This window comes from Pantherophis guttatus, chromosome 4 (assembly GCF_059756535.1).
Source record: "Pantherophis guttatus breed Tessera chromosome 4, ASM5975653v1, whole genome shotgun sequence".
NCBI lineage: Eukaryota > Metazoa > Chordata > Lepidosauria > Squamata > Colubridae > Pantherophis > Pantherophis guttatus.
The window spans coordinates 50,220,331-50,233,828 of NC_142066.1; the positions used below are offsets into that span (position 1 = coordinate 50,220,331).

Genomic DNA, 13,498 nt, shown 5'->3' on the forward strand with positions numbered 1-13,498 from the left:
GGGGGTGAAATACTACCAGTTCGGACCAGTTCTCCCGAACCAATAGTAATAAAAAAATGCTACCAGTTTGGATGAACCGGTATTTCCGATGATCAGCTGTGCCATGCGATTTATATTCGCAGGAAATCCTGCTTTCTAGCGAATCTAAGTTGTACAGCACAGCTGTTCCCCCCTCACTGTTCTACTTACCTTAGAAAAGGCGTCTTAATCCTCCTTTTTCAGTGCTGCACAGTAGCGGCTGTGATGCGACTGCATGCGAAGCGTACATTTGGCACACACGCGCACAGCAAACAGATAGCGAAACGAACCTGTAGCAGACTTCAGAGCATTTCACCCCTGTTCAGTAAGGTAAGGGTCTGCCTTCCCTTCCACTGCCCCAACTGCCTGTTTTCTCCCAATTCTGCCTTTGTTCAGCACCCTATCTTATGGGGCAGCATACCGCCCAAAACCATGCAGTCTCGTTGCTGCTTGCCATGCTTCAGTCCAGCGGCTTCTGGCATTGCATGGCTTTAGGGCTGCAAGAAGCCCCTGAGCTGCTATGCGGTTAGAAGCCCTTCACAACATGAAGCCCAACCCCAAGATGGCCCAGCAGCACAGCACAAAGCCACAGCTCCCCTAGGGAGCCACAGTTATGCCCTTCACAGGGCACCCTTTAAGGGTGCTGTATTTTTACATCAAACTAGAATTGTTAAAAGTATTGAGAGTGAAAGAAAAATGGATACACAAAGGAGAATCATGGAAAGTATGGAGTAAAACAAAGCATACAAAGTTCAGAAACTCTTGACCTCACTGAACACACACTCAAAAACCATTAAGAAGAAGCCCCAGCTCTGCATTGGAACTGCATCACCATATTTAGAGGGCGGAGAGCATGGAAAACACTTAACAGTACCAATGTTCTAGCAGATAACATCATAACACTATAAAGCTCTTTTCAATGCTTCATTGAAAAGAACAATATCCACGGTTACGAAAACAATATTACAATAAAAGGACTCTGCGGATGAATGATGGCCACTAGCGATGCTTTTCATTTCTGAATTTCCTTTAAACTATTTAAAAGACTGGCACAAAACCTGTGCACAATTGGCTTGCTCATAGGACTGCACAAGGGTTAGTGAGGAAAAACTGAAACAAGTGGAAATAATTCTCTTGACCACCCCATGGTTGTGGATGGTATTTGGGAGATTTATTTGCAATAAATCACAATGACTTGTGAAGTAGCAAAACATACCCCTGTGCGAGCCCAGAGACAAAACCTATATAGAGATACAGGCATTCTGCACCTGCTTTAGATGACATAATCATTGTCAGGCCGGGGAATGCAACCCCTTTTGTCTCTAATCTGCTCTGGGTGATGGGAGAGGAAACCCAGGAACATAGGGGAGGCCATAGGGCCCCTGCTTCTGCATCCCAAGATTGCACATGCTCGAAGCTTCTATTTCAATCCTTGGAAGAATCTAGATCTTACCAGCCATATCTTTCCAAGGGTGAGAAACCTCCAAGAAGAACAGGGAACACGAGAAAGGGGTCCGTAAAGCAACAAGCAGATCAGCATTCTTTTGAATTCCCAAACATGGCCACATGGTAAAAAGAAAGCTGTTTTTGAAGCCCGTCCCAAATAATCTCTGACCAGAATGCTTGGCAACTAACCTCTCTTTTGATGCAGGATATTTAGGATATTGAGCCGGATAGGTAATACAAGAAGCCAGCAATCCGTATGAATATCCAAATCTTTGCTAACTGCTGGCAACTCATATCACAATTCTTTGCCTGAATGGCAGTTATGTACTAGTTTGGCTGCTATCCAAAACTGGAGGAGCAGGGAGCCATCACTCTCCACACTGTGACTGCTTCTATCATTCCTATACAGCCACCCCAATCCGTAGTAATAATTATTTATTACATATATTTAGTACCGTGCATATCCAAAACCCATTTCCTAACCACAGAAGGAAATATAGCCTGTGGCTTTTTCCCAAGGAGCTTCAGTGAGTCAATTCTGAAAGCTCAACGATTGGTGCTACGTAGCTTTGCAGCTTTTCTTGATCTGGCCTCATGGCATAGTAACTGTCTGGGAAAAGGGCCAGCCCTATGATAAATGCAGGCAAGGCAAGGTAGCCAATATTTAGCACGGTTAAGACAAGCAACAGCAGGAAAGACTTACCTCTTTAGCTTACCCTAGAAAGTCTTTTCTATACAGATCGTACTGAAGTGGAGTCGTCTTCTACGATTCTTAATTATCAGAATATTACTGGTGAAAACTTTCCACAGGTTTATATCCCTGTTATCTAGCAGGTATTGTCAAAAGCCGCACCTCCTCCCCTCCCTCCCCCCCAAAAAAAGACTTTGGCCAGATTATTTTTCATTGATAGTGAGAAGCAAAGAGAATAGCTTCAACCAGAGATATTTCTTATGGATAGTTCAAAAGAATTATCAGCTTCACCTCCATCACCATCTCCCTAAGAAAGAGAGAGGGGGGAAAGAAGGGAGAAAGAGATAAAGGGAGGGAGGGAGGAAGGGAGGGAGGGAGGGAGGGAGGGAGGGAGGGAAGGAAGGAAGGAAGGAAGGAAGGAAGGAAGGAAGGAAGGAAGGAAGGAAGGAAGGAAGGAAAAAAGAAAGAAAGAAAGAAAGAAATCCTAGCAAAGCTTACTTCAACAGCCATTTACCTTGAACAAATTTGTTAAAATGGATTATTTCAGCCACCTTCTCATTCTGATGCTCTTCAGGTATTTGAAATAGAGTCTCACCATCTTGGTTATCATGACTGTGTTGCTGCAGATTATGTCAATTAAATTATGGAAACTTATACTAGGCAGACTTCTTCATAAACACCGTTCTAATCATAAGATGTAAGAGTTTGACCAAGACTTGCCTATTTGACGACTAGATTAGGGTTTTGTGAACAAGATTTGGCAACAGCTAACTTGAAGTTAAAATTGGACAGTTTCAAGGGTTTGCTGTTGATAGGATTTTGCCTGTAGACCAGCACTGGGCTAACTATTGTAAAGTTCCTAATCAAGAAGCTGAGAGAAAGTAGGCCAGCGAATGAGCCAGAAGTCAAACTGGGCCAATGGTTTTCTGGGGTGGGGGGGAAATCAAAGAAGCAGAAATTATTAATTACAAAGAGAGTAAGAGAAAAAATGTACTAAGTTAATTGAATCCAAATTTAGAAACAATTAATTTGAAAACAAATATTTTATGTATTTAAAAAACAAAGGCCACACTTTTGTTGGCAGCAAAGTCCACATTTTTGGACAGAGAGAACCGCTGATTTGAAAGAGGGGTCAAAGAGGCCAACTATGTCAAAATTGAACAGCCCTCTCTCAACAGAGGGGGAAGAATACAACATCATCTATCTCCAGTCTACAACACAGTCCTTCCAACAGTTCCAAGAAGGCTCCACACCCATTTGCACCACTCAAATGACCCTGATGACATGGATTCACCTCCAGATGGCCTTAACGACTTGCTGAAAGAATGCAAAAAACAAGTTGTCCGCAAGGAGTATAAATCCTTCCATTTCCACCATCCAGCCAGAGTTGAAGAAGCTTCTTGGGTGAGAAGCGAAAGGTCTTCAAAGAAAAAAACCAAGAAGTCCAGTTGCCTCTTTAAAAAAGCACCTTTGGGACACACTCCTCCTTGATTTCACTTGCCACTGCTGTCTATCACTGTCACTGTCTCGATCTTTGTCTCACTGATTAGTCATTAACTGTCTGTTCAGTTAGGTCTGGTAGTCCCAATGGATCCCAGCCCTGTTATTCCTCCTCATGACCTTCCGTGAAATCTTTCATCTGGTTTTGGAAAGCTCCCGTTCATGCACTGTGCAGATATTCCAGTACACATTGCCATTCAGTACATGCTATTCCTGCCTGCATCCTACACCTTGCCACTATGTTGGACTGTTTGTGAGGTCTCTGCAAAATCTGCACCTCAGGTCCTGTCTGTGGTAAACCTCTGCTTCTGTGGATCTGGTGCTTAGTGCCCATTCTTGTGCTGCTATGTTCAGTGCCTCAGTGATGTTTTAGTCCAGCTCTGCCAGCCACTGATAGGATTTCCCAATGTCAGCCACCCCCACTATCTGTTGATGGTATATCCCATTCAAGATCCTGTCCTGCATTTACTCCACTTGATTTTCCTCCCATGTCTGCTGCTGCCTCTCAGCAGCTCGTCTTTGAATGCCATCTTACCTATGTACTCCAGGAAACTATGAGTTTTGTCCAGGACAAGAGTTTTGGCACTCGTCATATCCACCTACAGGTGCTTTTGCGAAAGGCAACTGGACTTTCTTGCCTTTTCTTTGAAAGCATTTTGCTTCTCATCCAAGAAGCTTCTTCAATTCTTCAGAGAGTTGAAGAAAGAAAAGAAAAGTCCAGTTGTTTTTTAGAAAATCATCTTTGGGACAACCAGGACCTCTATGATTCCACAGAATCTTCATAGACATCTATCCACCCACCCATCCTCTTTCCATCTGCTATACAGTCTCTGGGTGTTGGGCTTGGGGTGGAAACCTCCATCCATTTTGAGGAGCTTCTAAGTCTTCACATCAGCACCCTCCAAGTAATAGTATGTATTATAGACTTTATGCTATATAACATATTATATGTCACATAACATGTAATATACATATTAGAAGGCTTGGGGATCCAATGAAAATAGGAAGCCCATCAAATGGCTATATTTGCATGCAAGACCTTAAAGGTGCTCTTCTGTGGTTTTAGTTTACATTTATATTTTTAATTTCAGCAAGTACTGCGGGCCCAATTGGCAAAAGAAAGCTCAGGACCGAATTGGTTGGAAACATGCAGAGTAGGTCTTCATCCTGCAGTGGATAGACAATGGCTAAAATGATGAAGATTATGATATTTTTAACTATTTAATTGAACTTTTTTTTCCAATTCACCTGGTCATTCTAACACAAAAGGTTACCAGAATTGTGAAGGAATTTTTAATCAATCAGTATTCCATACTCTGAGGGACGTGCTAATATAAGATTTCAGATCATAATTCTATTGAAGCAACTGAAATAGCTGTTATGGCTTTTCAACTCTTGCAGACTTACAGGCATATATTTCTGACTCCATTTCCCACAGTCCATTCCCATTAGCCATGAAGGCCTGGGGGTTGAAAGGAGTTGAGGGTTCAACACTGGGTTCCATGGAGGAACCCAGATTGATGACTTTTCTCCTGCAATCAAAATTTAACTTTTGCTGAAGAAAATACTAAGTCTAAGGATGTCTCAGTAAGTGCCTGGCTTGTTAATCTTAACCAAAATTTACTGTGTCTCAGTGCCAACTTCAGTAATCTATTGCTCATTAGCAAATTGACCACACCCAGAGCAAAACTCAGGACAAAAAAAATGGGGTAAGGGATGGGTGAGAAAATAAGTTTATCCAGTTACTAACAAAGATGAAAAATAGGGCAATGGGTTGTATAGTGAACTGAAAACCCATCATGTCTGTTGAAGATCTATGATTCTGAGTTTGTACAAACAAGATTACTACTGTACCTTTCTATCTATCTGATAAAGTGGACAAAATGTATCCCCTAATAGTTTTATTAAGCCTGAAAACACAACACAAATTTATGTTGGTTTTCCTATAGGAAACTTCAGTAATGCAATTCTCTCCCATTCCCAGTGGCTAGAAACAAAGCAGAAAGTCTCAGGACTCCAAATATGTTTCAGCAACATCACACATGTCCGGCAGAATCCAGACTATTCTGGATGAACTGCATGTGCTAAATATATAAGATATTTATATAACTAGCCATCTTGAACAACTCTGGGCAGCTCACAGTAATGATTTGGGATTTACTACAGGTAGGTCACAATTGGTCCAACTTCGAATAATACAATATTTGATTTAATGCATACTGAAAATTGATTCCAGGTTGCGATTAATGCAATCCAAATTCCAACTAACGCAGCAAGTAGCACATGTGCAACTGAGACTAGTGGCTGCAAAGGTACAGCTAGCATTTAAAATGCTGCTAATCTTTGTGCTTGCAAAGTGGAGAAAAGGGAAGATTTAATCAGAGGAAAACAGTACAGACTTTAAAACATCAGAGAAAATTGATGTAATAGAATTAAATGAACCTGGTCCTAGCCGTGCTAAAACAGAATGGGAAATTGGAATATTATAATCTATGGAATTTTTTTTTACATTTTGCTTTTTATAACCACTTTGTGATTTTTATTAACGATACATTTACATTATGAGGGGTTTTTTTTTATCCTTTAGTGTAAAAATCTATTAAGATACATATAAAAATGTATGTTTAAAATTTTTCATTCCTTATTTGTTGAATTGGAAATAATTTTCCTTAGAAAAATCACTTTGAATACAGCTTGGCAAATTCAAATGATATGACCATTTTGTGGGATTCATTAAATGCTACTCGATGCATGCTTTCCCAGTTTGACTCAAATAGCACAGATTCAGGTGGTGGGAACAGCTGTTGCTGGCTAAGGCAGAGAGAGACCACCAAAATCCTCCAAATGTTGACTTACCCTTCCTGTACCACCATTGGAGAAACATCCCATGGCACGCAAGCCTGCCTATATTTCTCAGAGGATTTGATTATGAATGTCGCTAATGAACCATGAAAAGCTATTAACTATGCCCTGGCTAATTTAACTTTTAGCTAAACAGTGAACAAAGCAGGGCTAGCACTTTCTTGAACTTCTTGCAAAAGTAGAATCAGACAGATGAAAACCAAAGCAGCATTTTAGTTTGCAGGGAAGGGGGGGGACTCATCCATTCCTGTTTTTATTGGCGCCCCTTTCTCCGCGGGACAAGTACATAGGCTAATCCGAGGCGCTGGGAGACGGGGAAGAGAAGGATGAATCTCATCTTTAGGCTTGGTAACCAAACCGCTGCTGAACCTTTCAAGTTTATATATTCCGTCTCCCACCCAGCCTTCTCATCTTCTGCAAAGAAAAACTGGTGGAAGTTGAAGGAATATCCATTACCGAGTCCTAAAGCCATACCAAATAAAAAAAGCCGCCACACTTTCCCCCTCGAAAATAATTTCCCGTGTCTTTGGCAGCTTTAAAAGCAGAAATCTTTTGGTTTGCGACAGAGTTGCAATAAAAAAAGCTTTCACCATTTCTGTCCCCCTTGAAAGCTACCTAAAGGAGAGAGTCTTACCTAAAATGCAAAAGACGATATGAAAGGGACTCCAGATCGCACGAATTCCACAAAATGTGAATGTGCAATGGACCCTCTTCCCCGCTTTTAAAAAGCATCCCGCCCCGATCCCCCCTCCCAGCAGAATTCTCAAGTTACTTAGTTTGCCATTTATACAACTGCAGCCAAATCTGTTTACCTGAACTTTTCTTGTTCTCTGTTTTTTTCCCCCGTCCTTCTAAGACCGATCGGCACATGCAGCCACTGAGAAACTTTTCCTCCTCTTTTCTTCCTTATGTTTCCCTAGACAAAGCCTCTCCTCCAGCAGGTGCAAAGGCGGAGCCTGGCCGCACTGCCAGCTGGGAACTGTAGTCCCATTTCCCTCCAGCTTTTTCGCTGGTATTTTCTCACTACTTTTTTTCCTTACATCTGAATCAGGACAGATACATTTAGCACTACAAAGTTCCCGAAGTTTGTAGCTCTTCTTTTGTTGTATTATTTTAAAATATTTTCTGCTGTGCCTCTTTTTCAGTCTCCACACATTTTAAATTTAAGGAATATTCTGTGAAATCTTGAGATCATTGTAAGTCACTATATATTTTGAGTGCATATGGATTGGATAGTCTCTTTATTATTGTTATTAGTATTGTTATACTTGAGCTTGAAATTTGCTTTCTATATTTTGAATATTATCCAATCTATATATGGTATATGAGCCACGGTGGCGCAGTGGTGAGAGTGCAGTACTGCATTCTACTTCTGCTGAGTGCTAGCTGCCTGAAATTTGGCAGTTCAAATCTCACCAGGCCCAAGGTTGACTCAGCCGTCCATCCTTCTGGGGTCAATAAAATGAGGACCCAAATTGTTGGGGGCAATATGCTGACTCTTTAGGGAGGGCTGTAAAGCACTGTAAAGCAGTATATAAATATAAGTGCTATTGCTATATATGTATTATATGTATTGATAACTCATGTATGCAGCTTTATAAATTACAACAGGAGTTCATCAGAAATTAGAAGGCAGACTAGGCTGAGCCAGATATTCTGCACCCAGTCCCACAAACTGAAAAGCTTAAGTATCAAGTGGTTTATCCTTAACTTTACATGGGATTATTCTGAAATATTCTTCCATGTCTCTTTATTTAGACATGATTTCTACCATTCTATGTCTTAACTAAAGGGAATCTTCCCATTTAAGAGTACACACATTGGTATGCTAGATTTATTGAAGATTAGTGAACTCTTAAAGCATCTTCCAAGTGTTTGTCATAATAGCCAATGGTTGCAGATCAGGGTGGGTTTCAAAAATTTTTACTACTGGTTCTGTGGGTGTGGCTTGGTGGGCGGGACATGGCTTGGTGGGCATGGCAGGGAAAGGATATTGTAAAATCTCCATTCCCTGCCTACTCCAGGGAAAGGTTACGGCAAAATCCCCATTTCCTCTTGATGAACTGGGACTCGGGAGGCAGAGAATAGATGGGGGTGGGGCCAGTCAGAATTTTTACTACCGGTTCTCTGAACTACTCAAAATTTCCACTACTAGTTCTCCATAACTGGTCAGAACCTGCTGAAACCCACCTCTGTTGCAGATGGATTGAGAGATACACTTCTGGAAATCTTTGATTCTTGAAGAGCATTCAGAAGCTACAGCTGGTGCAGAGTGCAGTGGAGTGGGCAGTTTTGGGAGTGGGCAGTATGGCCCATGTAACCCCACTGCTCCACGAACTGCTCTGGCTATCAGTTTAATTCTGGGTGCAATTCAAGCTGCTAGTAATCGCCTTTAAGGCCCTTCATGGCATGGGTCCAAGCTATTTGAGAGACCATCTCATCCCACTGGAATTGACCTGCCCCAGCTGTGCCAGCAGAGGAGGCATGCCATGGTCTCCGTCGGACAGAATATTCAGGCTAGTAAGGTCCAGGAGAAAACCCTTCTCTGCAGTTGAAGCTGTCTTTGGAACACCCTACCCAAGCGAAGATGGCTCCAACCTGTGGTGGGTTGCCCCCGGTTCACACCAGTTCTATAGAACCAGTAGTAAAACCGGCAGGAGGCTCCGCCCACTGACCCCGACGTCATCAAAATGCTTCTGCGCATAATAATAATAATAATAATAATTTTATTTCTATACCGCCCTTCTCCCGAAGGACTCAGGGCGGTGTACAGCCTATTTAAAAACACAGACAAAACAATGATATAAAATTTAAAATAATTAAATAAGTGGCTCAAATTTAAAACCCCAATAAATTTAAATACCCCAATTTAAAACTATTGTGTTGATAGTCCGGCCTGGCGGAACAACAGGGTCTTCAATGCGCAGCGAAACACCCGGAGGTCGGAGATCTTACGAATTTCCGGGGGCAGTTCATTCCACAGGGCTGGGGCTCCCACAGAGAAGGCCCTCCCCCTGGGCGTCGCCAGCCGACATAACTTGGCTGATGGCACCCTGAGGAGGCCCTCTCTGTGGGAACGAACTGGTCGGTGGGAGGCTATTGGTGGCAGAAGACAGTCTCGGAGGTACCCGGGTCCTATGCCATGGAGCGCTTTAAAGGTGGTAACCAACACCTTGAATCGCACCCGGAAGACCACCGGGAGCCAGTGCAGCTCGCGCAGGAGGGGTGTCACATGGGCATAACGGGTTGCGCCCATAACCACCCGCGCGGCTGCATTCTGGACCAGCTGGAGCCTCCGAGTGCTCTTCAAGGGGAGCCCCATGTAGAGAGCATTACAATAGTCCAACCGGGAGGTGACAAGGGCATGAGTGACCGTGCGCAAGGCGTCCCAGTCCAGAAAGGGCTGCAACTGGCGAATCAGGCGAACCTGATAAAAGGCCCCCCTGGCCACGGCCGTCATGTGCTCTTCTAAAGACAGCCGTGCGTCCAGGAGGACACCCAGATTGCGAGCCCTCTCTGTGGGGGGCAAAGATTCACCCCCAATAGTCAGCGATGGCACCTGCTGACTATATCGGGGCGCCGGAAGCCACAGCCACTCAGTCTTGGAGGGGTTGAGACTGAGCCTGTTCCTCCCCATCCAGACCCGCACGGCCTGCAGGCAGCGGGACATCACATCAAGGGCATCGTTGGGGTGGTCTGGGGTGGAGATGTACAGCTGAGTATCGTCAGCGTACAGATGACACTTCACCCCAAAACCACGGATGATCTCACCCAGCGGCTTCACATAAATGTTGAACAGGAGGGGCGAGAGGACCGACCCTTGCGGCACTCCCCATGCGAGACGCCTCGAGGTCGACCTCTGCCCCCCTGCCAACACGAACTGCGAGCGGTCGGAGAGGAAGGAGGAGAACCACCGCAAAACGGTGCCCCCTATTCCTAACCCCCTCAACCGCTGCAGCATGATACCATGGTCGATGGTATCAAAAGCCGCTGAGAGGTCTAACAGGACCAGGACAGAGGAACAACCCCTGTCCTGAGCCCTCCAGAGATCATCCACCAACGGGACCAATGCCGTTTCTGTGCTGTACCCCCGCCTGAAGCCCGACTGGTACGGGTCTAGATAGATAGCTTCATCCAGGTGCCGGGGAAGTTGTCGTGCCACCACGCTCTCAACAACCTTCGCCACAAAACGAAGGTTGGAGACTGGACGATAGTTGGCTAATTCAGCCAGGTCCAGGGAAGGCTTCTTGAGGAGGGGCCTCACTACTGCCTCTTTCAAGGCAGCAGGAAAGGCACCCTCACCCAGAGAAGCACCTATAATCCCCTGGAGCCAGCCTCGTGTAACCTCCCGGGAGGCCAGTACCAACCAGGAGGGACACGGGTCCAAAAAACACGTGGCGGCACTAATCCTACCCAGAACCCTGTCCACATCCTCGGGAGTCACAGGATCAAACTCCTCCCAGATAACATTCTCAAGACCTGCCCCGGTCTCCTCCCGTGGACTCATCCAATCGGAGTCCAAGCCATCCCGAATCCGAGCGACTTTATCGTGCAGGAATTGCACAAAATCCTCAGCACGACCCTGCAAGGGATCTTCCCGCACTCCCCCCCAAAGAAGGGAGTGGGTCACCCTAAACAGGGCGGCTGGGCGGTTCTCTGCAGATGCGATAAGAGCGGAAAAATGGTTAGATTTTGCCGCTTTTATCGCCACTAGGTAGGTCTTGATATAAGACCTCACCTGTGTCCGGTCGGAATCGGATTGACTAGTCCTCCAAATGCTCTCTAGGCATCTTTTCCGACGCTTCATCTTTCTCAGCTCCTCAGAGAACCAAGGAGCTAATTGAGATCAGCATCGGGTCAGAGGCCGCAAAGGCACGACGCGGTCCAAAGCTCCAGCGGCCGCCCTTTCCCAGGCGGCCACCAGCTCTTCAGTCGAGTCATGTGTTAGAGTCTCAGGAAACGGCCCAAGCTCCGTCAGGAACCTTTCAGGATCCATCAGGCGCCTGGGACGGAACCATCTGGTCGGTTCCGTCTCCCTGCGGTAGGGGGAGGCGGTAGGAAAGTCTAGTTGAAGGAGTGAATGATCTGTCCATGACAAGGGTTTAATATCTAGGTCCCCTCTACCAAGATCATTCAACCACTGACCAGAGATAAAAATCAGGTCCAGAGTGTGTCCCCCTATGTGAGTGGGGCCTTGAACTAACTGGGTCAGGTCCAAGGCCGTCATGGAAGCCATGAACTCCCGAGCCACCTCTGACGCCTCACCTGCGGATGGGAGGTTGAAATCCCCCATGACAATAAGTCTGGGGGTATCGACCGCCACCCCGGCAATGACGTCGAGTAGCTCGGGCAGGGTCGCTGCCACGTGGCAGGGAGCCAGGTACGTAGTCAGCAAACCCATCTGCACCGCACGGCCCCACTTCACACAAAGGGACTCACATCCGGCTATCTGAGGAACAGTGTTCTCCCTCGGACAAAGACTCTCCCTAATGATCACCGCCACTCCCCCACCCCTCCCCTGGGCCCTTGGCTGATGAAATGCATGGAAACCTGGCGGGCACATCTCTACGAGGGGGACCCCCCCCTCTTGGCCCAACCAGGTCTCCGTAATACCTGCCAGGTCTGCACCCCCCTCCAAAATAAGATCACAGATGAGGGGGGCCTTATTAACCACCGACCTGGCATTACATAACATCAGCCGCGGACCCTGGGCCTGAGGCTCTACACAACCCAGGACACGAGTCACACATTGGGGGCCGGAGTGCGCAATCGCTCGGAGACAGCGCGTGCGCACCCCCGACACTTGATATGACCCCCTGCGCCCGTCATACCTGCCCCTCCCACTCATGATTTCAATTACACAGCCCTTTCTATCGTCCCCCTGCCCCCCAGTTAAATTTCCTTTCGCGACCCCTCTGCTGCAGCTAACCAACCCATCATCCCGCACAGTCGCTATCTGGACCCCCCCAGGTCCACTTTTACAACCCCCACCCGTCCTCCCGGGTCCCCTTAAAATTTTCCTTAAAAATTTAGCTAAAAAACCCCTCAGCCCCCTCTTTGCTGCATGCCATCTCTCGGGGTCCCAAAGCCCGTCATCAAGATAGGCCCTCGATAATGTGGAGGGCCAGGCCTGCGAGAGGGGGGAGTCTCGCAGCGCAAGAAGGTTGGTTTTTTGGAGCATCAACCGAGCCAAAGATGGGAAAAGAAAAGCCAGTCCGGGAATCTGTCATAGTCCAAGGGATAACTGAGCATAAAGGTCACAAAATATCCATTTATAGGGCTGGACTCCACTGTCCTCTCACGACAGGGAGAGGGCCCAATGTTCTTTTTCTCCAACAGAGGTTAATGGCCAACCATCCTCTCACGACGGCCGGTCCCGTTACAAAGTTGACGGGAGCAATGTTCTATCCTCTCCGTTGGGATGTGGAAAATCCCTCAGCTCTCTCAAATGGTGCACAGTTTCTCCTACCAGAGAGGGCGTGAGTGGAGCATAATAAGGGTCCAAAGTGTCCAAAGTGTAGATGTTAATAACGATGGTAATAATAAAGATGTAATAAAGATGGTAATAGACCCACGGGCTCAAGATCTTCCTTGTGGTGAGAGTAGGAGTAGCGAGACAGGAAAGCCCAATCCAGGGGTGGATGGCCATTAAGGCCAACACCCACCCTTACCTGGGGGGGAAAGGGGGGGAGGAGAGGCCACCCGAGGCGACCAACCAACCAAACCATGGTCAGCCTCCCGCCTCTCCAGCCCCAATTTCCACAACCCCCCAGTCACAGCTTTGTTCTAAAAAAAAAAAAAAAAAAGCTTCTGCTTCTTGCGCATCTGTGGCCCCGCTGCGAACTAGTAGTAAAGGTAAGTAGAACCCACCCCTGGCTCCAACTCCCCCTTACCTTCCATAAGAGCTTAAAGATCTGGCTCAGCCAGTTGACTTGGAGCTCCAATGGTTTTCAATGGGGCTGGGTGGTTGATCGATTAACA

At 46.1% G+C, this 13,498-nt stretch overlaps 1 protein-coding gene across 5 annotated transcripts in view; it reads right to left on the minus strand.

Annotated features, from left to right (window-relative positions):
* Positions 1–7,434, minus strand: part of LOC117664615 (trafficking kinesin-binding protein 1-like) — an 82,458-nt gene extending 75,024 nt beyond the window's left edge. For 2 of the 5 annotated variants that reach the window (XM_034415721.3, XM_087892137.1), the window contains exon 1: positions 7,330–7,434. In XM_034415721.3, the coding sequence (XP_034271612.2) occupies positions 7,330–7,387 (58 nt within the window). In that variant the 5' untranslated portion in view covers positions 7,388–7,434. The remainder of the gene's footprint in view (positions 1–7,329) is intronic. The other 3 variants (XM_034415720.3, XM_087892140.1, XM_087892136.1) reach the window with 3 other exon arrangements.
* Positions 7,435–13,498: the final 6,064 nt, after the last annotated feature.